The sequence below is a fragment of the Cardiocondyla obscurior genome, linkage group LG06, assembly GCF_019399895.1.
Source record: "Cardiocondyla obscurior isolate alpha-2009 linkage group LG06, Cobs3.1, whole genome shotgun sequence".
Taxonomy (NCBI): Eukaryota; Metazoa; Arthropoda; class Insecta; order Hymenoptera; family Formicidae; genus Cardiocondyla; species Cardiocondyla obscurior.
In genome coordinates, this window is record NC_091869.1 from 5,212,328 (window position 1) to 5,238,808 (window position 26,481).

A 26,481-nucleotide genomic window follows, 5' to 3' on the forward strand; every position below is an offset into this window, starting at 1 on the left:
TGATTATGACCCGTCTCTTTTTTTTTTTTTTTCGTAATTATATCATTAAGAAATACATAGTGTAGTATATATGCTATAGTATAGTATGCATACATACATACTATAATATGCATACATAGTACGATCTGAACAGCTGATCGCAATAAACGTCGATTGATTACGTTAAGTTCGCTTCATATTTATAAACACATTTTATTTGTTCGTATGTATATCGTTAATAAATGGTGATATAATAATGACAATGAAATGTATAGCGCCGAGCATAAAACGAGCAGTCATATTATAATAATTATTAATATTCCTCTTATAATAATCTTACTGTATTGAGTGAGCCTACCTACTGTGCTTGCAACGTTATGGTCTCTCTTGTCCAAATGTTTCTTCCATTCTCTAATTTATATTATTTACTCGCACGTAATAATCCATAATAATATGTAACCACAGGTGAAAACATATGCATCGTCCTAAGTATAAACAGCATCATCCACTAATCTTTTTTTTTCTTTTCCATTTTTTCTTTACGTGATCATATATATATATATGCGTGTATGTATATATATATAATCGTTATCAATAATATAGTAAAGCTACTTAAATGTAATATATCTCGTGTCTTCTCGTGGAATATGTTCAGCTGCCGTAGAAAAACTACGCAGCCGCTACGCAGTTCGTAGAAAAAACTTCAATTCCCGTTATACATCAAATTGTCGGTTTTCGATGCGTGAAAGACACTTTGTATTACGCAAGGTAATTTTCTTTTTTTCCTTAACACGTCCGAAAAATCGTATATCAATAAAATATAGTGGGCAGCACAGCGTTTTGAGTACCAAGGAAAAAGAGATCAAAACATTGTCTGTGCTTCTTCGCTAAAAAAAAAAAAGAAAAAAAAAAGAAAAAAGAAAAGTAGAGTAAGAAAGGGGGAAACAAAAAAGAACTTGGAGGGAGCAGAAGGGGGAATGGTGGATAAAGGGACGAAATATTACGACTCTGCTATACACGAATGGCATTTTTCTCGCGTATCTAAGTCCGACTGCATTCGCGCGCGTCTACATAATACATATAATATAATATACAAATAATAGATAATAATAATAAAATAATATATGCTGTCCATCACTTATCGCGATTTTTTGCTCATTTGTCTAAAAAGTGATTAGAAGAGGCTGCAAAAATATCGTATAAACCATTACGAAATACAGTAATAAATCGTCAGTAAAAGTAAAATTTGATTGCACACGCTTTGAGATGATGCTGAAATGCAAACGGAATTTACGGCCAAGCGGAAGAACGGGTCGAACTACTTTTCCGTACGGCCTGTTTAACTCCATTTGCATTCTACATTAGGCTGTCTGAGGACGTCCGTTGCTAGCTGGTCAATTGGCGTGACTCGACTTTCGATTTGATTGTTAAAAGAACGCGAGAGAGTAGTAATTCAGTCAATCGATGACCCGGCATTTGTATTTTTGCCTGAACATCGGATTTCCTTTTTCCTCCTCATCATTATTATACGATTAATATTAATATTATTATTGTTGTCACATTCTTCTTAATATTATTATTACGTTAACATTAGCGTAATGAAAATCTCGGTTCGCGTCGATCAACCGGCTACGGAATGCAACGGTACCTCCTCAGGTGATTTTAATAGACAATCTCTTAATAATAAAAAGAAAAAAAAAATCTCTCGTACAAGATTATTTGGAATATCCATTTAACACACAATATAAAAGTGAAAATAAAACTCGCGATACACGTGTGAACGTATTAAAAAAAAAAAAAATTAATATAAACTAAATTAAAAATAAGAAGATTGCGTTACGTTGCGCGCAGGACGCAAGGTAACTTATGCACAGCAAGGATCATTGAAAGAAGCGAAGTAGGGGACGCCTTAGAAGGCCGGGGATCGGTATGCCCGTTCGCGCGACTCTATCCTCGCTTCTTCTTCTCTTCCTCTTTTGCCGTAACTACTTCTATCTTATAGCGTAACGCTATATTGCATTTGGCCACTGTCGACAAAGACCCCAGCTGCGTCAGACTATTGCAGTTCGTATATTGCAATCCTACGTTTCTAATGACTTATGAGATAGCCCCGTTTTTTTTTTTTTTAATTTTTTTACTTTTGTCCTTAGCAGAGCAGAAAAAGGGCGTGTGGGTTAGAGAATAGTCGTCCCGGTCGTGTGTGTTTTGAGTGTATCAGTGTGAAGTAACGCGTGATGCGCATTGAACGTATATAAACGAAGTATTAACATTATACATGAGTCTATTAATATCTATACGTATAAGTAGAGAGCTCTAGTCCCAAACCTCATCTCTTTCTTTTTTGCTTTCTCTCTTACACACACGCGCATACGTACACACTCTCTTTCTTTCTTTCTTTCTCTCTCTATCCCGCCCTCCATTTTATTCTTTTCTCTTTTTTCCTCTTTCTTTCTTCCTTTCTCTCAAACGCACAATCTCTCACTTCCGGCAACTCCCTTCCCTCGTCATCATTCTGTACGTACTTTCTACACCGTTCTCGTCTTTATCGTCGTTCGCATTCGTACAACCGCACTCATGTACGCACACACGCATATAACACACATACACACTCTTACCGTCAACTATCCCTCTCTCTTTATCTCTATCTTTACTCATTTGCCAATACATTTTTTCGCGACTCTTCGCCTTTAAATCCTTGAAACGACTTTTTTTTACTTCCCTTTACAACGAGAGACCGTTTATTTGCTGTCCTTCTCTTTTTCTTTGTTCTCGTCAACTTCCTTGTCCTTCTCGACTTCTTTCTCTTCCTTGTCCGCCTTCTCCTTGTCGCCCTCTTTCTCTTCCTTGGACTCTTTGGACTCCTTCGCCTCCTCCTTGCCTTCCTTCTCCTCTTGCTTCGCAGGCTTCGGCAGATGCGTGTTCATGTCCAAGCTGGAGCAGATCTCGTCCCAATCTGGGAAACATCGTTCTTTAACGCGCGAGCAGTGTCCAACTAAGTTGGGACAGTTTTCAACCATGTAGTCTCGCAGGCTATACGGCGTGTCTTTGTCGATGTACAGGATCTGAGCGAGATGCGCGAATGCTACCACGTCCATCTACACAAAGCCAAACAAAATTGCTGATAACTTGGTTACCCAAACTGTTAAAATTGTATCGTAATTTAATCTTCCATACATTTCTTATGTTACGATTTTCTCACGGCACGTAACGCGAGGAGATCACTATAGAATCTATAAACAATATATTAACGACACTCACGGTAGTCGGTTCATCTCCGAAGAAGAAGGGCTTATCGGCGAGCGTGTCTGAGAGCACCTTAAGATCGGTGCAACCAAATTGAGAAACTTCCTCCGGACTGTGTACACCCATTCCCTGAGCCTTCACTTTCCTCGCGCCCTGTAACCAATCCAACTACCATCTCACTACAAATGGTCAGAATATTTTGTTCTGCAATTGCACTTCTTCGTCGCGATACTACCTCTAGCTAGCACATTCATAGCACATTTATGATCATAAGAGCAATTTGTGCACTCGCAACTATTACTATGAATGATTCTGGAGATAGCATGAAGTAAAACATTGTGATAACGTGTTAAGTAGCGAAACTTGGTCGAAGTAAAATTCAAACAAATTGAAAAATTTTGTAAGTCGTACTTTTAAACATTCAAAGCTTGTATTTCGTTTTAAAGCTGTATCTTACAATTCTTCTTATATTCCATATTATCAATAAAATTATAAAAAAAAAAAAAAAAAAAAAAAAAAGAGAACCTCGACCAGGACTCAACTTAGCTTCAAAATGATCGAAGGTGAGATTTGCTACGTGAGGCATATTTCTCAATATTGCAAACACTGTGCAATAACAAAACTACAATTGGTATTTACAAGAATGCAGATTAATACAATGTAAGTGATGGTGCATGCACAGCTACTTGAAATGACGCGGGCATATTAAATCAAATCGTGCGGTCTCAACAAAATCAACGAGAAAAGATCGAGGGATGAATCACTTTTGCATACGGCATGACCTTAGTTTACGTAAAGATAAAAATAATGTGGAATATAATTACAGAAATATGCAAATTAGTCGCATGTAAACACGCATGGATGCGAAATTATTAGAATTGAATGAGTGATATCGGAAATTGTGAGAAACGTGAATCGTTCGGTGATTTCTACCAAGTTGTATGCTAGATCACACTGATTATCACAGGGAGAACGGCAAGCAAAACTTACCTTGCGTCCGAACGTGAGCTTGAAGAAGAAGTTCAGAATAGCGTTCGGGATACGTGATCCTAGGGCGAGTTGTAGATTGACCTTGTAACCCTTCAGCACTTGATCCAGATTCTTTGTGCGCCAGCACGCAACAACCCAGACGAGGTGGTTCTCGATCATCGATATCATGGCATGAGAGACGCTTCGCTGCTCGGACGTGAGACCAGCGTCCAGGTCCTTGCCGAACTTCTGGCTGAGTTCCCGTAGGATGATAGTGCTGTCCGCAATTTCCTCGCCGTTCAGCTCGACGAACGGCAGCTGGCCCTTCTTGGAGCGGAACTTCATCTTGTGGTCAACATTCTGAAAATAATGAAACAAATTTTACACCTTGTAATAAAATAGGTTTTATATTTTAATAAAATAACTTTATGGAAGTAAAATTGTTCTATACTGATTGATAACATTTTTTGGATTAATCCCGTATTGTAAAAAGAATTGTTGCAAAACGCTGCGATTCTTCCGTAATAAATAACGTTACACCGAGATGAACAGGCATACGCACACTAGAACGAGGCACATGCTCTATTTATAGACGTATGTACCGCGTTAAACGCATAAGTGGGATATCGTGGCTTTCACAGGTGAATCAGCTTATTACATGTAATCTGCGAACGTTTCACGCGTTGATATACGGGGTGTCCCGTTTGGCCAACAAAAATTCTTCAATTTACACAATTTTTTTTTGACGACTTAGAATTTTTGTTTTATACACGAGCTCTTCGTTATAAATATTCAGCTAGCTTCGAATTAAGTCTCTATTAAAATAAACTGCTCGTAGGATTAATTGGAAAACGAGATTTTGCGACAAGATTTATATAATTAGAATTTAATTTGTAGAAAGTGCTCTCTCCTGGCGAGAAATAGTTTCCTAATTTGTTGGTACATTCTCGTTGGCACAAAATCGATTTTAAATTCATTACTTTATTATTGCCAAGCAGACTGCGACGTTCCAGAAGCGGTACGAATTTAAAACTTAAAACTTTATTATAATTCAGGCATACGAAAAAATAAAATGTATTTTATTTTAGCATTGCAAAATGTTATAGTATTTCTTCTAATAATAAAAAAATTATTTTTAAAAAGTTAGACTCGGATGCTGCTCGTAACTAATTATGTTCGAAAAAAATCTTCACTCAATTACAGTAGTACAGTGTAACAAATTAACAATAATTTCACGGGCTGTTTTATTACATTAGATAGCACGAATGTCGTTAAACCTGTTAGGTGAGATTTCTGCGTGATATTCGAAGCGTCTTCTCGCTCGCGCAATTTGCCATGTGGATCAAGTGCCTCGCGCTCCGTAAAACGCGAAGGGTGAAGTGCCTCCGAGAGTCAAAGTCGAGAAAGAACCTGGTACAATAACGTCTCGCCCCAAAAACCGGCCTACGCCGAGAAGCGACGCGCACGAGGTGGAAATAAAACGGAAGAACCAAATCCGCGCGGAAGTTCGTAAAGACGCGCGAGAGGGAAAGGCATTGAGAGACGCGCGTGAGCACGACGTGAGAAATGCGAGAGGAGACGGAGAGGTTGGAAGAGCAGAACGGCTCGAACGGACGAACAAAAGGAACACGGCGAGTGCCAATTACGGGGTGGGGTGTAAAAAAAGAAAAGAGAAAGAAAAGAAAAAAAAAGGGGGGAGAAAAAAGCAAGAAAAGGGAGGAAAAAAAAAACGAGAGGACCGCGATGCTGCGTGAAATTTCAGCCGCGCCAGAGAAAGCGGCGTCCGTCGACACGAGGAGGCAATGCACGTAGATCCATTGCTCCAGTTTTAACCCCTTCGGTCGGGCGCACGGCGACGAGAGATCGATGAGGGCTGGTGGTATATAGCCGGCGCATAATGCGCGCTTGTCAGCTGTACTGAGGGCCGAATGTTCGCCAATGTAAGCCGGCTGGAATGAGTCATCCTTTCGCCGAGCCTCTCGTCCCCTTGATTAATCGATCCGCTACCCACCCCTTCTCTCCCCCTCGAATTTTCGTTAATTACTAATTTTTGATATCCGCCCGCGAGAGCGAGAACGGTCCGGGTCTTTTCGCTGAGGTATCTTCCGGACTTTCTGCGAGGGAGGGAAATACCGGCGATTCCCGATATTTTATTTCGGTCAGGCGACTATGAATTTCTAATTTACAACGCCGACGACGAAAAGTAATCACAGGGCGGGGTTTTCGTCCCGAACGTTGGCCCCGCACAGCTCGCCCTCATTCCGGCGCATTTGCCTCCCGTTATTACGTCACGTTTATTATTTATCCGTTACATGTTTGATTTCGATACGATAACGGTGATAGCGTAGGTGAGGTCGGGGCGGGGTCGGGGGCATTGAACGTCCGCTGCCCTCGATAAAAAAAAAAAAAAAAAAAAGAAAGAAAGAAAGTACATTGGCATCCCTATTACGTCATGTTGTTATTTATCGGAAATTCTTGCGTTTTTCGAGAGAACGGCTGGCTCGATCGATTTCCAGCAGGTAATGACGACAAGGGAAGAGAGTTCCCGCGATACTTGGTTACATACAACAGATATCTCTATTACATCACGTTTGCGAAAATAATTTCTCACGCACCATCTGTGCATCATTACGTTTTCAAAGCGTAGTTATCACTTCTCGTTATCGATACCTAACAAAAAATCCCCTAAAACAAATACTCGTCGCGTCATTTTATCTCGCAATAATTTCCAAGGCGGGGTTCTCCGAGGCTTAATTCGGCCACCCCGGGGAATCGGTTAAAATCGAGGGTGCAAAACGGCGTAACGTTCCCGTTAGGTTCTCGACGATACGTACTTGGCGCGTTCGATCGCGATTCACGAGTACGATAACGAGGAGAATCCACGGGGCGGGGTCGTCGTCTGAAACGCTCGCTCGCTCGCTCGCCTCGGCGCGCGCGCGGGGAGCAGCCGAAAGAAGTGGACGAAGGGTGGCTGGCCGGATCGGTGCAGGCGTAAGGGAGGAGCGCGCGAAGCGGAGGACGATGAACTCGCGCGGCGGCAGGCAGCTTCCGTCGCCTGGCAACGTCCCCACTTGGCCTCCCTCTCCCACCGGGTGCAACGTCAACACATCGGCACATATGCACCCTCATACACCCGCGGATCCATATATGCACGCGGCGCACACGTACGCGCGTATTCGTGTCCCTCGTGTATGCATTGCATCCGCGCGCCTGTGACGATTATCTCTTTCTTTCTCTATCTCGCTCCCGTTCTTTCTTGTCCCCGTCATCGTAGTAGTCACCCTCGTTGATCGTAGTCGTGGCCGCCGTCGTTTGCGCTGATATTGATCGCCGCGCGGGATGGTGCCGTGAACCGCCGTCGACGCCGCCGACGTCGCCGACGCCGTTTGCGCGACGTAAGGGCCCACCACGCGCGCCGAAAAACCAGCCTCTCGTATCCGCGAAACGGGGCAATAATCCCGACAAGGGCGGGAGAGCGAGGAGGAACGGGGGACCTGCCACCGTATGGAGCACAGATGTGCCCAGGGTCAAAGTTCGGAACGCTATCGATTGCGCTGGACCGTTTTACGTTAGGTCCAGGTACAACGGCGGCCGAACTGGCGCGGTTATCGATCGCTCTTGATTACGTTCTATTTAGAACGGAAACCGCGAGCCTCTTTAAGCTTCCTCGGAAAACCTCGCGGCACGCGACGCTCGTTGGTATCACGATATTAAAATCGGGCGAGTACCAATCTCTTGTTCGTCGTTAATTAATCGACCAACGTTTAGTCGGGGTGTACGCGAAATTACAGGCTCTCGAGACGACTTCTGATTTATCAAAACAATTCCTTTGTACCTTACATTAAATGCTAAAAAAAAAAAATAAAAAAAAAGAAAAGGAAAAACTTGTCTATTCATTACCAGAAAGAAAAAGAAGAATAAAAATAAAAGCAAGCGTGACGAAACGAAAATACTTTCTAAATATTGTTTCCTTCGATTTTCATTCGGTGTGGAAGTATTCGGGATATCGCGGAGAGAAATGTTATAACAAATATACAATCGCTGAATGATATCCAGAAGAGCTGCGGATCAGCCGTTGGTCCATACCGCACGTTACAATACGTCGCATCGCGCAATCTGCGCATACATCCGATCCCTCATTCATCCTAATGGACTAGAAGCGTACTGTTTCCACGGCGCGTCGTGTTGGTGTCGACGCTACGTTCCAACCGCGACGGATGTCGCCGGAGGATTTGCATGTGTATGCCGTGGACGTGCGTCGCGTGGCACGGTATAATTGGCTACTTACTCGCGGGTGCCCATTGCGAGCGGGCAGCTGTACACACGTGAAGTACCGATTTCGCGAAACACGCGCGACGCATCGATTTGCATCCGCGCCCAACCGCGGCCGCACGAGGCCGTACACGTATAAGTTTCGACATCGAATTCCTTAGCCTTCGCGCGAAAGTAAATTCCTCCCGTCGTCTTCCTTTCATTGCGCGCCGCACCCTCGTCGCTCGACCTTAATTCCCTTATCGGTAAATTTTAAAGAGTAGTAGCCTCTCGTTGAACGAGCGATATTAAAAGTAAAAAAAAAAAAGAGGAAAGAAAGAAAGAGAAAAAAAAAAGGTTCGTTGAAATTTAACTCGGGAGAAATGGATTGTCAATTTATTAAAGCATTCTTTAATGAATCGTTCCGAAGGCACGCTTCACGTATAATTTTAATTAATATAAAAAAAAAGCTTGAACCCGTTTGAATTAAATATATCTAATTAAAATAAATAATAACGTATTCTTTATAAAATAAATATCGCTTTTATACCGCGGCTTTTTTCAGACTTCTTTTGTCTTAATAAAACAAAAAAATTTGGTAGAATTAATTTTCCGCTAATGTGGCACGCGATAACGTCGCGTATCGCGAGTGAATCGCTAATCAATGAAGGGAAAATCGAATCCCTTAATTAGACGCTGAATGCGCGTGTGAATGCGATCAATAGACGTCGACAAATGCGAAGTTGCACTCTCGTTCCAGCGGCAGTCAGTCAAATTGGGAGAAACACCACGCCTTGCATTCACGGCCGGTGAATTATCTCGACATTTAACCCGTTGTTTCCTCGTGCGTGACACCGTAAAGTCGCACAATGGGGTCCGTTCACGTCGCGTAAACTATCTTACGAAACCGATAACCGCATCAATATCCTTCCATGCAGCAAATAACTCTACGAAACTCGTCCGGAGCCAAGAAAGCTTTTCCAAACGCCGCCGCGAGCTTAATATAAAATACCAAATTTATATCTTGCTCTTCCGTTTCTTGCAAAGTAACACGTATATAATTTTTATATAAACGCGCGAGAGATAAAAGATAGAAGAATAAACCATCAAGTTAAATTAGCGTCCTTGGAAATTATTAATTGAACGTTAAAAAAATTATTTTTTTTTTTTGTACCAGCACTTTAAATAATTACTCGCAATTAGCCGCGATAGCGAGATATATTTTAGTAATTTTATCTACAATCCAAAAGGATTCTTGTACATTTTAGGTTTAATTTATCGTGCATCGCTTGTGCTTCTTCACGTCATTTTTTTTTTTTTTTTTTTTTTTTTTTGTATTTAAACAAATCGTGGACGGATAAGAATTCTACGAGTTCGATCACTTTGCGCGACAATCTCCGGAGTGAAATGCAAATCGATTTATTACACCAACTATTTTATGATGACATTGTTGTCGAGCGTCGTTACGAGTCGAACTGTAATTACAGCATCGCGGTATATCGTCGATAAAACGAGCCGACGAAAGATAGAGATAAGGAGACAGAGGCTGTTTTCCGCGCGCGCGTGCGAAAGAAGAAACAGAGAGAAAGAAAGAGAGAGAGCGAGAAAGAAAGCACGGAAAAACGCAAGGCAGGAGCATTCGGAGACGTGCGCAGATTGGCGAGAGCATCGTCTATTTTTCTATGGAGTGCAATGAACCCCCGCGTCCGTTCGCCGGGCCCGGCGTGACGGAATGAATTTCTCGCGGCCGAGGAATGTCAAGCGGAGGCCGCGACGGAGAGGCAGAGAAAGATGAAAGAGAAACGACCGCGAACTCGAGGAGAGCTCTTCCCTCCCTCTACGTCCTTTATGCCGCGGCGTTTCTCCGCGTCGATAAGATAAGCCGTAATGAGGTTCAATTGGAAGATTAATTAATTAAAACCCACGGCGAAGGAGTTAAATTGGACGATATTGCGGACGGTATGCAGGCACGCCACGCTGCTGGCTGATGTTGCGTGGCTGCTGGACCGACGACGGCGACGGGAGCGAGAAAGCCGAGAGCTGGTGTTGTACGAGATGGGCGGCTCGCGCTCGTCTCGCTCGACGCGCGCGCGAGATGGAGGCCGGCGAGAAGAGCGAAAAGCGAAAAAGAGAGGATGAGGACGCGAGGGATTTACAGCTGCCGGGATACAGAGACCCGTAATTATGCCGCGGCCGGCCGCGCTCTCGGCGCGCGGATTTGACGAACGCGAGGCGTTTCTCAACCGGCGCGCAAAGTCCCGCGACTCGCTGGTACGTTTCGTTTGCACGAGGCCTCCTCGCACTTTTCCCCCGACGCAATGTTTAATTTCTCGCGACTCTTCGCGACGGTCAGCATCCGCGAGAGACTCCTGAGGACAAAGTTCGTTCAGGGTCGTGGGTAATTCGAATTTCGTAATTTAGCAGATTGCACGATTAAACGATACTTTTTCCCAAGCGGTTATTAGTTTGTGAAAAGTATTTCACTCGGAAAACGTATTATCGGTACCATAACACGTTCAAATTGTTACGATTTTTTTTTAAATTAATTTAAAATAGTTTATATAATTTCATTACTTTTGATTGTAAATTAAAAAAAAAAAAAATAAAATAAAAAAGACCAACGCAAATTTAACGACAAAATTCAGCGCGTAAAAACGTCTAAATTAATCAAATCCCAGCCGAAACTCGAATATATAATTATAGCCGTCAGAATTGCCAGGAGGAAGTATCTAATTACATTCTCAATAAAAGCTCGCGGGATTCTTGGAAGATTAATAAGCCATATACCACCGAGAACCGTTCCGACGCCTTCGTAGGAATTCACGTCCATCGTTCTTTCCTAGAATACGGTACCGCGATAACACGCCGTGAGACAAGTCTTAACGTAATTAGAGCGGACGGAGAGCGTGTCCAGGAAAATAACGACGGGCGCGTTACGATTCCGTATCCGTGGTCCAGAAGAAGAGGAGGACAAATCGCGTTTCCAGAGCGGGCGATCTAGTCTACCGGCTAAATGGAATGTAATAGAACGCTCGTCGGTCCGCCTTGCCCTCTGCCTCCTGTCGGCCGCGTCTTCTCCCCCATCACGTTGCCTATCCCATTTCGCTTCTCGGCCTCCTCGCGTCACACCGACGCATCCCGCGAGACTTTTCTCTTTGTCCACGCGCTTTGTTCTCGCTGCGAGATACGCGAGCGCGATCGCGTCCGGCTCCGGGAAAGAGCGGCGAGGAAGAGCCCGCGGGCGAGGCCTCACGTTGCTATTTTAAGAGACGCGTTTCCCGCCCCCGCGTTTATTTCCGCCGCTTTTATTTCTATATATGCCCCCGTACTTGAAATTAGACAGCTGGCGGCAGCCCGCTGTGAAAAGTCTCGCGGCTCAAGCGGGTTCAACGCGCGCATCCCTCCCCCGCAATCGTAGGCCTAATGCTCGCCGCGCTACCCTTGCCACATCGCTCGGCAACGGTAATTAAACGCGCCTATGTCGTAACTGGCCGGTTCCGGCGACCCCGAACACTTAGCGAAGTACTCCTCGGGTTCTCGAGTTTTACTTAAGAGCGCAAAAAATGGGGCTAACATTCGTGGCGACTCGAAAAGTAAAAACAAAGAAACAATGCGAATTGTTAGTATAGATATATCGCGTGTCGTAAACAGCGGTTAAAAATAAAAAAACAATTTTGTAAAGCACGAATCAGCGACGAATGATAGCTGCTACTTGAAAATGCTGCGCTAAGATGTTTGACATAACTTGTAACGTACACCTCTCGCACTCAGCTGCTAAAGACAACAATTTAATTAGCTTGCATCTGGGCTTCAAGGAATGAAATATGATCGTGCGAAAAATGATACGCAGTACGCCGTAGAAATTAAATCTTTTCTTTAGATAACATTCTAATTTGTATCGCTGAAGAACATTTAGGAATTCTTTTTCTCCTCCTTTTTGCGTAATTAATATATCGAATCAACAATAAACTGTTGAAGGACAGTCAACGTTTCCCTTTCGCTGGGTCGGACTTAACGGAAGAATCTGTTCGCGAGCTTGAAAATTACGTCTCTTTAAAAAGAAACTTAGGGAGAAGTCTGTAAACAAAGGCAAAAGAAGAAGCAGGCGATAAGTATTATATTTAGAAACATTCGTTACTGCAATACGAGTTACGTGCCATGTTACTCAGCCTCGATCGTGACTGACTTGCTCAAAGTAGCATTAACAACCAGCAACGTGAAAGATAATTATATCATATAATTAAACAAAGAAAAAAGAAAAAAAAATGTTTAAGAGAGACTCTTGTAAACTCTGCACGAATCTCCTGCGATCGCGCGTGAATTAAAATGTATTTCTCTCAATGAGAAATAAACTTTAAAATGATGTCGAGTCGATGGTCACATTGGAGGAGATCGTTTTACTCCGAGCTCAAAAATTATTGCGTTTCACGATTAAAACTATCGACTTGGGTGAGTTACGTGATCCTGATTATTGACTTATTTTTTTTTTTTTACGTCGTGCAGGCGCAAACATCTCGCGAAAAGCGCCTGCACGGGATATCGCGTACAGGAAAAAATGTTCTGCTACGTATAATTTTTTTTCCTTTTTTAATATTTTCTCGCTCCACTGAATCGCGTGATACAAGTAACAGACACGAACAAAGTACATCGTATTTCACGCGCATTTAGTACGCCCGAAGAACAATGTGCGCCATTGTTCGTGTGTGTATCCACAAGCTCCGCACGCATAATTTGCATGAGCCATCGCCGGCAAATCTTTACTGGCGTTCTCTAGAATCACGCGAGTTACGAGCACTGCCAGTTGAAAAGATAAACAGACGTTAATAGGTACATCGTAACGGAATCCGGGTTATCGAGGCGGAATTTCGAAAGCCGTCGGTTCGCCGACGTGAATTATTAAAATGAGACAGTCCAATTTCCACTTTCGTCATAATTTATAAATGCACGGACGAAACGGGGATACGAGTGGCGAGTACGATGCAGCGTTGACGTCTATAAATAATCACGCGAAAAGAATGCAATATTGAACCACTCGCCGACCCAATGTTGTATTTTAAGCGAGGTCTGTGGAAAATCAATCGTTTCCAGTTAGACCCTTCTATTTTCTTTCTTTCTTTTTTTTAGAAATTCTGAGAAATCATGCAGAGTCACATCTCGTCAATATCTTTTTCGACAAGAACACGTGTACCTGCCTCGAAGCCGAACGTTTCTCAAAAGTGAATCCCTGCGGAGGAGCCAGGACCACACAAGGAGACATCGAGAATGCGACGTAGAATCTATTCTCAAGGAGGACCATACAACTGTCCTCGCTCCATTTTGCGACGTGAATGATAATCGAGGCTAAAAATGCAACAACAATGCACGCTTTCCTTAAGAAAGATCTCAGATTTACGACTAATTGTTAGCCATGAGCATTTCTCTCTGCGACAAAGACAAACGTTAACCAGGCGAACGTTACCGGGAAAGTGGCTTTGCAACGTTCGTTGCATGGAAACGACGAAGCGTCACGTGTTTGAGACTTTCGTGTATACGAAACGGCCGAGGGATTCGGGCTCACTCGTACCGCAGGTAATATCGCGTAACGGGACCGATAATATCGAGATGCTATCGCGTTACGCGGATTACAGACGAGCTAGAATCGCGGGGCGAATGTTGTGCGTGCGGCGGGATACCGCGTCTCGGAGATGAAGCGCGAGAACCTGGGGTCTTGCATGTCGAACCGGCCGCGGGATTGCGTCGTTACGTTAAACAACACGAAGCATGAGACATTACGCTATCGTATATGAATCAGGCCTGTGTAACATAAATGCGTGTACGATATTTGTCGTTGAGCCGAGATAAGATCGCGTGCTGTTGACACATTCCACTCCTGAACACTCACGGACGCGTTTATTATTTATTTTTCTTTTTTTTTTTATAATAAAATGTCTCGAGACGGTTGTATATTTGCGCATTCCTAGATTTAGCATAATATCAAGGTAAAAGTTAATTGTTAAGATAACGACGAGAGATATTTTTTCAATTCGCCTCCGCAAAAACACGCTTTAAAAAAAAAATAAATAAAAAAGAGAGAAAATATTCTCGGCATGTGAATATAGAAAGGCACGTTAATGCATAAAGAGTAAATAGAAATTGGTCCGCGTGGCCGCTGGATCAAACTTGGCAGCGAAAAAAGATTAATTCGAAGTAATGATTAATATTAACATATTAATTACATTTCGTATTATCTCTCGCGTCTAATATAACATTCATCGTATGGAGAAGTTAATTACATTCCGCTGCGTCTAGAGTTGTAAAATCACGCCGCGGTACGATACGAGATAATAATGGATAAAACTTCTTTCTTTTCGGAGATGATAATCTCGCGTCAGCGGGCAATAAAGAAATTCTCAAATTATCTCAGTCGACATTCCGGGCGGAACTTCCAATGCGTACGACCAGTGTCGCAATACTTGTCGCGTCAGTAACTATAAGACTGAATTCCAGGATATACCATTCCGGTGAGTCACTGTTCATGAATAATTGCGCCGGGTGACCGATCATGCCGGGACGATAAAAAAGAAAAAAAAAAGAACTCACGGCGCGTTCGCGTCGTTTAATCAGAAACACTCTGGAATCGTTTAATTTACGGCTGGCGTTATTTGTCACGCATTACAACGACGTCTCATTACCGATCGTGGCTGATTAGCCGCGTGACTCGGCAGCGGAATGCCGGGAATTTATCATTGAAAGAAATTCAAACAACTGAAGCCAATTTATCACTGATCGTCCGATCGTTCGCGACGCACGGCGAGTGAATCGAGCCTGGAAGTAGGGAACAATCGCGAAGGCGCGAACACGAGCCACGGCGCTGCTTGACTTTTCAATTGAGCAAGATCGAAGGCGCAAGCTGGAATTTCCGTCCGTTCAATTTGCACATCTCGCGTTACCGGCGCAATAAATTCTGGGTTATCGTTTTTGGCTTTAATTAAAATCAAGATACAGCGCGGCGATAAATTAGTTAACGCGAGCCGCATTTTGTTTGCTGCTTAAATTCCGCTTCCCTAATTCGAGATAATTAATCGCGGAAAAATAACCGTATCAGAAAATGTAATTATTACATTACGATAATTTTCGAATATTTATCTTTCAACCTTTGTACCCGTCCCGCGAAATGTATTCCGAATTTAATGTACATTCTCCATATGTCACACGTGTATCGCGGTGAAAATGTTAACTGATCTCGCGAATCGGGCGATATCGTGACATTTAACATTCAATCCTGTCTCGTGAACGAGAAAGATCGTTTAACCGTTAGCCGAGCGAAAGTGACATTTTTCGCGGGAACCGTTTAAGAGGCTCGTGTGAGACTTTGCCACCGGCGAAGTGTTCGGTACACGTTCTTCGGCGCAGACTTCGTAGGAGAGAAATAAAAATTCCTCAATAATTAATCGGTTCGGCGAAGAATGCAGAATCGTCCGGCCGGCACGCACGCCGGGGCTGGAAAGAGGAAGCGAGGGAAGGAATAAGGCGGGAGAAGTAATTCCGTGCTCGCGTGTGCACGCGAGGAGATTGTTTTCCGAAGGCATCGGCAGCTCGTCAATATGTATCGCATTATTCCCGCTCGCCGAGGGCTGTCCCCCGGTCTTGCGACATACGTGCGACTCGCGCGCATCGCTATATAAAGTGAGGCTTGGCCGCGCATCGGAGCCGCAAACGCTCCTCTTTATCGCCGTCGTCGCGTCCTGCCATGAGAGGCACGCTTTATGAATACCGATATTTCCATTCCGCGCGCCCGTTCGCCGCCGCGCGGCACATCGAATTATTGACGTAAGCCGGCCTTTGGCACGCGCTTGAATAACAAACGCGATACGAGAGATTCTTAGAGCGGACGTAACGCGGGAGAGCGTTCAATAATGGGCGCGAGTTTAACGATCGGACGGATGTTACATCCCGTAAAAATTTTCAGTTTCGCGGGACAATTATTTGGACTCGAAAATATTCTCCAGCGAGCTCGGGATATTTTAATAATTACGCCCGTCCTCCTTTTCGCGATATTAGAATTCCTGAATTTATCGCCCGCTTCGATTTACCCGAGTAAAAGTGGCGCGCCTGAAATTTTCAGCCCGTATCTTCGAAAATAAATCTATCGCTCGTTTTCTATTTGGTCGTCACAGCTCGAAGAAAAGAAAAAGTCTATCTGCCGAGTGCTTGATACGGAAGAATTATTCAAATAAGAAGCGTCGTCACGCGCAATAAATGCGCTTGTTATTGTTATGTGTCGTTCCGTTGATAAATACATTGATTCTCGTCCGCTGCGTGTTTGCATCGCGATTAAGTCAACAATGGACGCTTACAACTAGCATTAAATCGCTTCTGTTTGAGTTGCGAGATACTTGGCAGATTTGTAGAACAAACGGAAGTACATTTTGTCTATCTGCTCGTCTGCTGACACACACTTGAGCTTGATATCATCTCGCGAAATATCGCAGTATATAATTGTATCAACTGCACGCATTAAACAATAATTCATATCACTTAGCGACAGCTAACCATTTCGTATATATCGTATATATATAACTTTAACAGATTACTTGAACTAATAAATCTGAGTGTTGCCGAAGTTAAAAAAGAAAACCCGAGATTATTTTCTCTCAACATATTGACCCTGGATTCTTACATAAAAGCATTTTTCTTATTAAAACTCACTTTCGTCATAAACGCGATGACATAATTCCTTAATCGTGATACGGTCAAGTTTAATTTTTAACAGTGCGGGATCATATTGTAAACAACATTCGAAGCATAACGCGATAAAGAAGAGATATTACAGTTTGATTTGTAGCGAGAAATCATTGGAAGTTGAAAAAAATATGTTGTAGTTGTAAACGATTAATCGGAACCATGCGCGTCGCTCTACATTTTTTTTTCCGACGAACATTCTATAATAAACATTGTTAAAATTACGATCGCGATTACGGGAGTCTTCATTTTCATTCTTTTATTTTTTTTCCCCAATCTCGCGAGCGTTGTCACGATACAAACGACAACGTTGACGTGACACGTCCATCTATTATGTAACTCTTTTTTTTTTTTTTAATTCCGAAATGAACGAAATCGCAGTCGGAAGCGTGAAATAATAATAATAGAAACAAACGGAGTTATTACGATCGAAAACGTTTCCGAACATAATAGACACTCTTCAGGCGTGTAATCGTTTGGATTCCCTGCTGTCACCGTGCGAAATTTTATTTACAAACTCTCGTGTACTTGTTGGATTGCGTCGGATTAGCGAGATATGACCGTGAGCTAGGTGCGCGCGTACCTAATGATGCGTGGACACCAACACGCGCGCGGCACATACGCGGGCTACTTGGCGAGCGAGCAGGTGAAGGAAATATGCACCTACTTTACGGTTGAGGCAGGTCTCGGCGTTTAAATCGCCGGAAACGTACACACGGCGGGACGGAGAGGGTTTAAGAGGCGAAGAGACGCGGGCGAAGCCGGCCGCGTGTTCCTGGCCCTCTCCCTCTTTGCCTCGCCGTCCGCTTGACATTGTATTTTCGCTGCCTTTCGAAAGCTTCTCGGAAAAACACCGGTGCTTAATCGCGATCGACGCCGTTACCCGACTTGTGCACCTTAAAACAGGTTGCGGCGAACGGCGCAGTTGGAATGTATATCGGCCGCGTGTATCTGTATGTTTTCCTTTTTTTTTTATCTCGCCGTAAAAAGGATAAGACGTGCAGGCTGACTCCTCTCTAGTCTAACTCATCGCGTGTCCTTACGGCCGAGGTTCTATTCGACTCGGCTGAAAATACCGAGTTTCTCGAAGGAATCGTGTTTAAATATTCTTAAAAAAAAAAAAAGAAAAAAGAAAGAAACAACGGATAATCTAGGACATGTAGTAGGTTTATATCGTGCCTCGGAATATCGGCAGCGGAAATGCGTTTTCTCGATTTAACGCTAATGTATCGTACGAACTCTACCTCGAGTCGTGAATCGCGAGATTGTAGAACGACCGCCTGTATCCGACTTATTCCCTCAATAAAGCTCTCGCGCCTTTCATCCGAGGGGCAATAAACCGCGACGCCCTCGGTCATCTTTTTACCCCGCGAAAATTATTATTTCCATGTACATAAAGGCCATAACCGTTCTTGCGCCACTCGCGTGCGTCTTTTCCTTCCGAGAGACGCGGACGACGGCCGTGCCATAACGGTTTTAAACGTTCGGCTCGTAATCGACGGGAGCGTCGTTCGGAGGAACGAAACGACGGTGGGAAAAATAACGTCGGCGGCTTCTTCTAACTTAACCGGGAGCAACTTTGTTTTTTCTCCCCGGCAGGGAACGCTGTTTAAATCCTATGACTCAGCTAATTTCATGGCTCGTTAAGTTGCGAGCGACCCAGCCCGTAGCATAACTTGCCCGGTGTTGATTATGTCCTTTACAGTACTCTTCGAAAGGAATTTACAAGCATTGTGCAGTCATTTATAATTGTAGAAGAAGAACTAGCGTCAGTATACGGAGAAGAGCACATCATCGGCCGTAATTCTATTCTTTTTTTTTTTTTTTTTTTGGAACGCTCGTAAGTTCGAATGCCGCGAGAAACAATGAAGTCCATATCGGAAGCGATTCAAATTTCAAATAAAAAAAAATTAAACCACTGATTAATATTAAAATGTGTCTTTAAAAATGTATTACTACATCGGTAACTGGCATTGGAATTTTTACTGTCGCAACTTAATTCTGTAAAAAAAAATGAAAAGTCGAGCGACTTAATTAGCGGGGCTGGATAACGTTTACGACGCACGTGTTACGGGGCAGTTTAAACATTTTAACATTTTTCCATCGAGCGTGAACCACGATTATCCACGCCTATGCGATGACCGAAGGTCAGAGATGCGTGCAGCTGTACCGAGCGCAGCGGCTCCGAGAGCCATCTCTTACGCCGCCCCGCCCTTTCCTTCCTCGCCCTTCTCTCTCCTCGATAAGCCGAGATGAACCAGACCGGCGGAAATCTCGACGCGTAGTTTTCTTCAATTCCCGACGATACACAAGGTGTCCCGGGAATTGCGCACTTCTCGGTTACAAAATATATATATATTTTTTTTTTTTTTTTTGATACCTCTCGATAAATTATATTTTCCATCTATCGCAACAATCATAAAAGCTATTAGATAAAACTGATAAAAGTCTGCAGGCAAACGCGAAAGGAGAAGATACCTCCACGGAGGTTGAAAAGTACGCTGCTTTAAAAGTTAATAATAACAGTTAATATTATTTCATGATAATCGTCTCGATGAGAATCGCAAACTGTAGAAAAAATCCAGCGACTTTTAAAGAAATAAAAATCCAAAGACCTTGCTAGAGATTCGTGAAGCTAGGCTCTACTCTCGTTGCGCTTGTTCGTTCTCTTGTTACATTCCGGGCTTGCATGACAGATTTAAGAGTCGTTACCCACAAGACGCGCTCTGTACTTCAAGTCAGCCGACGACGGGCGGTGGGAAAGCGCCGTGACATACGAGTGCGAAACACGTGTGAACACGCCGGGTGAATTAACGGGCGGATGCTGCACTTAATAATTTGCCAATTGTTTCTGCGCGGCCCGCGATATTAGCTGGCAAACGTTCGCGGCTCTACGTGCCGCCGGCCGTTCGAATAAAATTATTTTCTTTTTACGCGCGCGATTACGCGAAATCGTTTCGGTGCCCCAGCCTCATTTCCCATTCTCCCCCTACGGCGCTCGGCTCCGTATCTTTTTAAGTGCCTTTCTAAATTACTCTCCCCTAACAAATGGGATTTCGATGCTGGAAGGTTTGTACCCGCGCGCGGATATACTCGTAAGGATGTATGTTAATACGACGTAATCGGATGGACCTCGGTGGGCTATCGAGGGATAATATTTATTTGGACTTGCCGTTTCAACGACCGGGCACCTAAAATCCATTTCTCAAATATTTGTTCGCTCGCGCCGGCTGCGTCGGCGGGATATCGAGAGGCCAGGAACGCGGAAAGAGCTGGCGCGATTTCATTGATTAGCTTTGCTTAGCGAAGCCGGGAAAAAGCGGACAAAGCCGCATTCCACGAACGACAGTAACACACATTTCAGCGGCCGCCGCGGCCTCTCGGACGAAAGTCAGGAACGTTTCGCTTTTCACCTCGGACAATGATCGCGGCGCATTGACGGCTTCATCGGCGAGAGGAAAGCATTTTCTCCTCTTCGAATATATTGTTTCGCTCAGAAACGAGGCGGCGAGACATTCGGCGCTGTGCCCCGAGAAGGGACGAGAGTCTGGTTATTTATCTCGAGAACCTCAACGGGTTTGCGATACGTTCCGATTGACGATCATGTGAAAATGCTCCGTGCTCGAAGGCACTCTTCGGCGCGCAAGGTTACGTATTCCTCTTTCCGGGAAAAAGTATGAATACAAAACTGGGACAGACCGTTTCTTCGAGAGATAAAAGGTTCAGATACAGGACAGACTTAGCCGCTTTACTCAGGTCACGGAAACGGTGCCGATCGTCTCGGTTGCGAGACATCGTGCGCGAAATGGAATCGGAGAAACGCAGCGAGGGAAGTGTTTCCTCGAAAAACAAAAAGGGAAAGAAAAAAAAACGAGGTATCCGTTAGAACGACGCGCGATAACCGTTAAGTATGTCCGAAATTAGCGAGCCTGGCCAATTGATCTCGACCATTCCACCCGTTATTTGTAGCTATCTAATGATTAGTTCAATAGGAACTTCCTCCGTATTACCTGTGACCTCTTTTCTTCCAATTCTACCATTTTGCGATCGGAACGGCTATTCATTGGGAAAATACGGTGAATGATATCTCATGGCACGATATTACGGTAAGACAGACCGCCACTTCTCGCCACGCAGTTTATGGTTTACAGCCAAATTGATCGAAGAACCGCGATATTCTTAAACGCTAAATGCACGTTAAAAAAATAAAAAAAAAATAATAAAAATTAACTTCTAATAGATTCAGTTAATCGATTTTTAACTGTGAACATTACAAGCGAGTAATTCGGATCAAAATAAAAAGTTTTCAGTACCGGGGCGACGGTAGTTTTAAACGAGCGATTAAAAGTTTAACGAGAACTGTAAAAGAGATAACAAAACTGTGCGACAAATAATGAACTTTTGCCACATTCCTGAAGGCACGAGGCACGTCGCCTGCGACCCGGAGATATCGCACGGAAAATAACGGGGTTTTAAAGAAATACATGCAATTGACTTCCCCCCGGAGGAAAGAGACTAATTGCATCGCTCGCTAATTATCTTCGTTCTCATTACGTTTAAATGAGTAATAGCTTCTAATATCGGCACAAACTCTATATGCTATTTATAGCGGGCCATAAATAATCTGTGCAACTAAATGATACGCCTTAAAATCGAAAGTATCGTTTGATAAATTAGCTATTTAGCGTTGAACGAGTCCTTTGTTCGGATCAAGACGCGGCGAAATAGAGCCGCGTAAAAATCGTCAATTCTTTCTTTCTCCTACGAAATCGATCTCCGATGTGACTTCGTCGCATTCGCCGTCGATGAGGTTGGCGCAAACCGAAGAAACACTTCTGAGTGTCCGTTCTCGGGCTAGAAATCCTCGCCGTGGAAATCTCGCGAACGGCACGAGAAGCGTTTCTCTGTTTAGCATAGCCACGAATTCCGCGGCGCTCCCTTCCGAGGGAACGGCGTTATGTTCAACAGATGTCGGGGTAACGACTCGAAGGGGTGGGCAAGAGCGACAATGCAGAAGGAAGACAAATGTGTCACGAGGGTCGATAACCAGGCTAGAGATCACCGGCGCGGAATTCTGCGCGGAGTTATAACTACGGAAAATTTATGCACGCGGCGAGATGTACAATGCGAACGGTTGAATGCAGATTTTTCTGTTCACGATGGATACATTTATTTTCTTTTTTTTTCCCTTTCTTTCTATTTTTTTTTTTCTTTTTTTTTCTGCTAACGCAATATACGTTTCAACGATAACATTATTTTACAGTGACGGAATAAATTCCCACGTCATTTCAATATTGCCACGTTTTTTGCAAAATACGCTCTGACGTGGTTTTCGAGTATTTACTCCGCATGGAAAATTTTTACAATTGGGAAAAGGTAATTATAAAACGCCGACGGTCACGATTCCCGGTCTTTGAATATTTGGTAAAGCGCAAGGGTTTTTTTTTTTTTTTTTTTTTATATATATTCTTTTTATCTTATCAAAATATTACGTTTGACCTTTTCGGTGGGCTGCCGGCGAAAAATCCCAGTTGAAAGATATAAATTAATATTTTGCATTATTTATAAACCTCCCACGTGTCGTAAAAAATAAAACGCGCGACGACCGTGGCGTATTGAAGAAAAAAGCTTCGCGCGGACCGCGCAAGGAATCCGCGGGCCGAAAGTAAGCGTTGAATATTCACGATATATGAATCGGATATTTCCAGCCTGTTTGTTCAATACCGCGAGAAGAGAAAATTCGCGTCGCTGAAGTTTCGTGTACCTAAAGCCTGGTTTTCTACACACTCCCGGCGGGTAGGCACGTAAGTTTCGAATCGCATCGGCCGGAAATCTCGCGGCCGGTAGCGCACCGTATGTGTTACAGCCCGGTGCGGTAATGAAAATGTGAGAAGCCCGTTAAACCGCCGCTCCTAAGCAGCTAACGACCGCACGGCGGCCGACAATGAAGATACAAAAGCGAACCGGCAAACGAATTCTCAATTGGCCATTATGCCGATCATTAACGATGATATTCGCTCACAATATCGTCCTAATGAACCGCGATAATTAGGCAAGCCGAGAACGAGGAGCGCGCTATCTTCAACTGGGAAGAACATCATCAACTTTCGCGCCGAGAAAGCCGTCGACGGAGACGACGACGAGCGAACAATTGATTTTCGCGAAGTTCGGGACGGATCGTCGTTTGCGGAGAGATTTCTGATGGAATCTCGAGATCAATCTTCAAGTAAACGTGTGAAATAATCCGCGATAAGATGGGGAAGGAAGGAGAAAAAAAAAGAAAAGAAAATTCGTAGATAAAGTTTCGGGGACTTGAACCAATTTGTCTCGCATCGCGTTTCTCGGGGATCGAAATACAAGCGCGGCTGAACACGACGGTACATAAACTTTCGTCCGGGATCGTTTTCTTGCTCGGTAGGCGAGATGCCCTGCTTTCTATATCAATAAAATCGCGCAGCGGAAAGAAACGGCCGATCGCTTCGCCGTCTCTCACGGACAACGGACGCACCGAGAAAACGAAACGCTTTGCTCCGGCGAATCACCGCGTCGAATTCCCGCGAGTTAGCCGAGCTCTTCCTCCGACTGATCGGAGGCGGGTTGGCCCATTTCGAAACGCCGGGTTTTTTTTTTTTTTTTTTTTTTTTTTCATAAACGAAAATCCCGCAAAGTGCGGCCACGAATAGAGAGACGAATTAAAAAACTAACGCGCACTCTCGTTGGCGAGTAAAACGCGCCTCGCGATTAAAAGCAGCATCTCCGTGCTCTCGAGCGTGACTGAAACTCGATATTACAAGAAGCATAACCGAGGGAACATTTGCGTAAGCGCGGAGGGAAGATATTAAGCGCTTCACGTTCCGCAGATCGTCGGTCCAGAAACCAAACCACGCGCGAACGAATCCCATTCGCGCATTTTTGTAACATTCCCGTTTAAACTTAATTGTTATTTCAACTAGAATCGCATGATAATAAGGCGCAATTATGGGAAAGAACCGCTACTCCGGTTCACTACGTTCTCGCTACGTTTTTGACTTGGATTATGCGCTTGGTTGTAATAAACCGCAACTTGCAGGAGGATAATTAATTCCGTAAGCGCAGAGTTGTCGCTAGAATTTGAAAACAATTTTTCGATCGCCAGCAATTTCCCGAGGGCAGACTTTAGCAAACAAAGTTTCTCCGTGCTTGTCATCGAGAGTGCTCGGCTCGGTCGGAGGTGCACCGAAACGCTCCGAAAGTTGACAGCGTCCGCCATTTTGAAGCGGCCCGCGCGAAGGCCGTCTTTATGCGTGCATTTTTATCGTACGTCGCAGCAGGATAATTATGCTTACGACGTCGCGATGCGCACTCGAGCGAGCACGGCGAGATTACCTCGGCCGGAAGAGCGTACGGCGAGCCGAAAAGAGCGTAAACCTTCGAAGGGAAGGTCGCTAAATATAAAAATCGCAGAGTTTCTTTATAACGCGCTCGAGCTTTCTTCTGTTTTTTTTTTCTACTTATTTCGTCGCGTTCTCCAGATCGACTTTACCGTCTAATTAATTCGGAAACTGAGGTAGCTGACGTATACGCTCGCAGATGTAAACAGGCGTTCCTCGGTCGGAACATCATGTAATAATTCTTTGCATCTACACCCCGATTGTCTGCCCGGAAAAAAAAAAGGGGAAAAAAAAAGAAAAAGATATCGCGCGCGTTCGTCGCGTCTCGGGGGCACCAGACGATAGTAAATCACCCCGCCAGTCGCGTCGACGCGAGGACTTGACGAACGGACATTACCAGCCGCGCGGATTAAATCGCGACGCCATGTCGGCCGATCGCGACGGTCGAGGACGGGGGATTTAAATCGCGGCCAAACGATTACACTCTGCATCGCGCGAGGGCGATTCCGATCTAATCGTGGGACTGGAAACGTGACGATCGGTATACGGCGATACCGACCTCGCGGTAAATGGGACCGATTTTCGATCCGCGAGCCCGTGCCGGTCGCCTACTATACGCTCCGCGCCGCGGGAATAACGTAATTTTGTGAGCAATTTAGAAAATGACAGGAAGGCGATCGACCGCGCGCGCGGTGTTTCACCGTGTGTTTCTATCGGGGGAAAGGGGGGGAGAGGGAGGAGAGAGAAAGAGATAGAAGGGACTGGGCGAGAGACGCGAGTAGGATAAAGGCAAATCGATCCTCCCTCACGCCGGGCACGCAGACTGGACAAACGCACGCACGCACGCACATAAGAAAGAAAACGGGGGGGCCGATCAGACAGGCCGAGGGCGATTGGGGGAGAGAGGGGGGGGGGAGAAAAAAGAGGAAGAAAGTCTGGCGACACTCACCTCGTACTTGATGCCGTTGAGCCGCAACCACGTCTCCACCTTGAGACTGTACGGGGATAAAGACGGCAGCAGCGGCGTCCGCGGGAACTGATACAGATAAACAACGTCTTTCTCGTAGTCGGGGTGGTGCACGGTGCTGGCCTTCGCCGGCGCCGTGGCCGCGCCGCCGGTCGCCGCAGCGCCGGCGGCGGCGTCGTCGTCCTTCTTGCCGGCCGCCTCGTCCTTTTTCGCCGCGTCCTTCTCCTCCTGCTTGTTATCCGGCGGTGCGTCGTCCTTAAGCGCCTCCTTCATCTCCTTCACGTCCTTGATCTCCTTGCTCTCGGGCCCGTTGTTCTCCGTCTCGGTTGCCATCGTCATTATCGCTGCCGCGCGCGTCTCTTTCTCTCTCTCTCTCGCTCGTGTGCCGGATTTTCCCTGCCGCCGGGTGCCCGCTCGGATCCGCTTTTTAAAAAGCTCCGCGTTCCCTGCTTGCCACCGTACGAGGAAAGCCGCCTTCTACGCTCGAATCGCGCGTGCACACCGATTCTCCCCGAGCCTATCTCGACGGTAGCGCGCACCACACAAACCGTACGCCAAGCACCCGTCGTCTCTTTCTGCTCGCCGGCCGGTTCCTTCCTTCTTCACCACCGCTCGGTCCGCTCCCGCGATCCCCCCGTTCTTCGGTTCTCGGCCACTGTTCCGTTCGTCGTGCGGACCCCCGCTACTACGGGACTGCGCACGCAGCGCGCCGGCACGCATGCGTAAGCGCCACACCCCGCCGTAGTCGCCATCTTTAATCAGTCGGCCACCCTTGTTCATACGCGCGCGACAGAGACGAACGTAGGGAGAGCAAAAGAGTGCGTGTTACAGCTTCCCTTCTTCCTCGCCCGCCGCCGTTCCACCGACGGAGGCGGCGTACTCCAGGATTCATCGCGGCAACGTCGCCGCTGCGGCGGCTAGCGATGGCTTCGAACAGGACCGAAAGGGCATCGATACCTACCGCCTGGTGGAAGGCACAGA

General features: G+C 45.1%; 1 protein-coding gene across 2 annotated transcripts; it reads right to left on the reverse strand.

The window, feature by feature from the left end:
- Positions 1 to 167: 167 nt before the first annotated feature.
- Positions 168 to 26,116, reverse strand: Fax (failed axon connections). Of its 2 annotated transcripts, none has more exons than XM_070658614.1 (4): positions 25,483 to 26,116; positions 4,213 to 4,551; positions 3,238 to 3,390; positions 168 to 3,074 (listed from the first exon to the last, which is right to left on the reverse strand). In XM_070658614.1, the coding sequence occupies exons 1-4, from the start codon at positions 25,837 to 25,839 to the stop codon at positions 2,718 to 2,720; spliced, it is 1,206 nt and encodes a 401-aa protein (XP_070514715.1). In that variant the 5' UTR covers positions 25,840 to 26,116; the 3' UTR covers positions 168 to 2,717. The 2 variants fall into 2 exon arrangements, with proteins under 2 accessions (XP_070514715.1, XP_070514716.1); XM_070658615.1 differs by having other exon boundaries at positions 3,238 to 3,375; positions 25,483 to 26,113.
- Between the last annotated feature and the right edge of the window lie 365 nt (positions 26,117 to 26,481).

What these genes read in the sequence shown, in the direction of transcription:
- Fax (XM_070658614.1), bottom strand. Translation starts at nt 25,839, where the DNA reads ATGACGATGGCAACCGAGACGGAGAACAACGGGCCCGAGAGCAAGGAG. An exon ending in AGCTCACGTTCGGACGCAAG is followed by an intron (nt 3,391 to 4,212) that starts GTAAGTTTTGCT and finishes GTGAGATGGTAG; the next exon opens with TTGGATTGGTTACAGGGCGC. An exon ending in TCGGAGATGAACCGACTACC is followed by an intron (nt 3,075 to 3,237) that starts GTGAGTGTCGTT and finishes GGCTTTGTGTAG; the next exon opens with ATGGACGTGGTAGCATTCGC.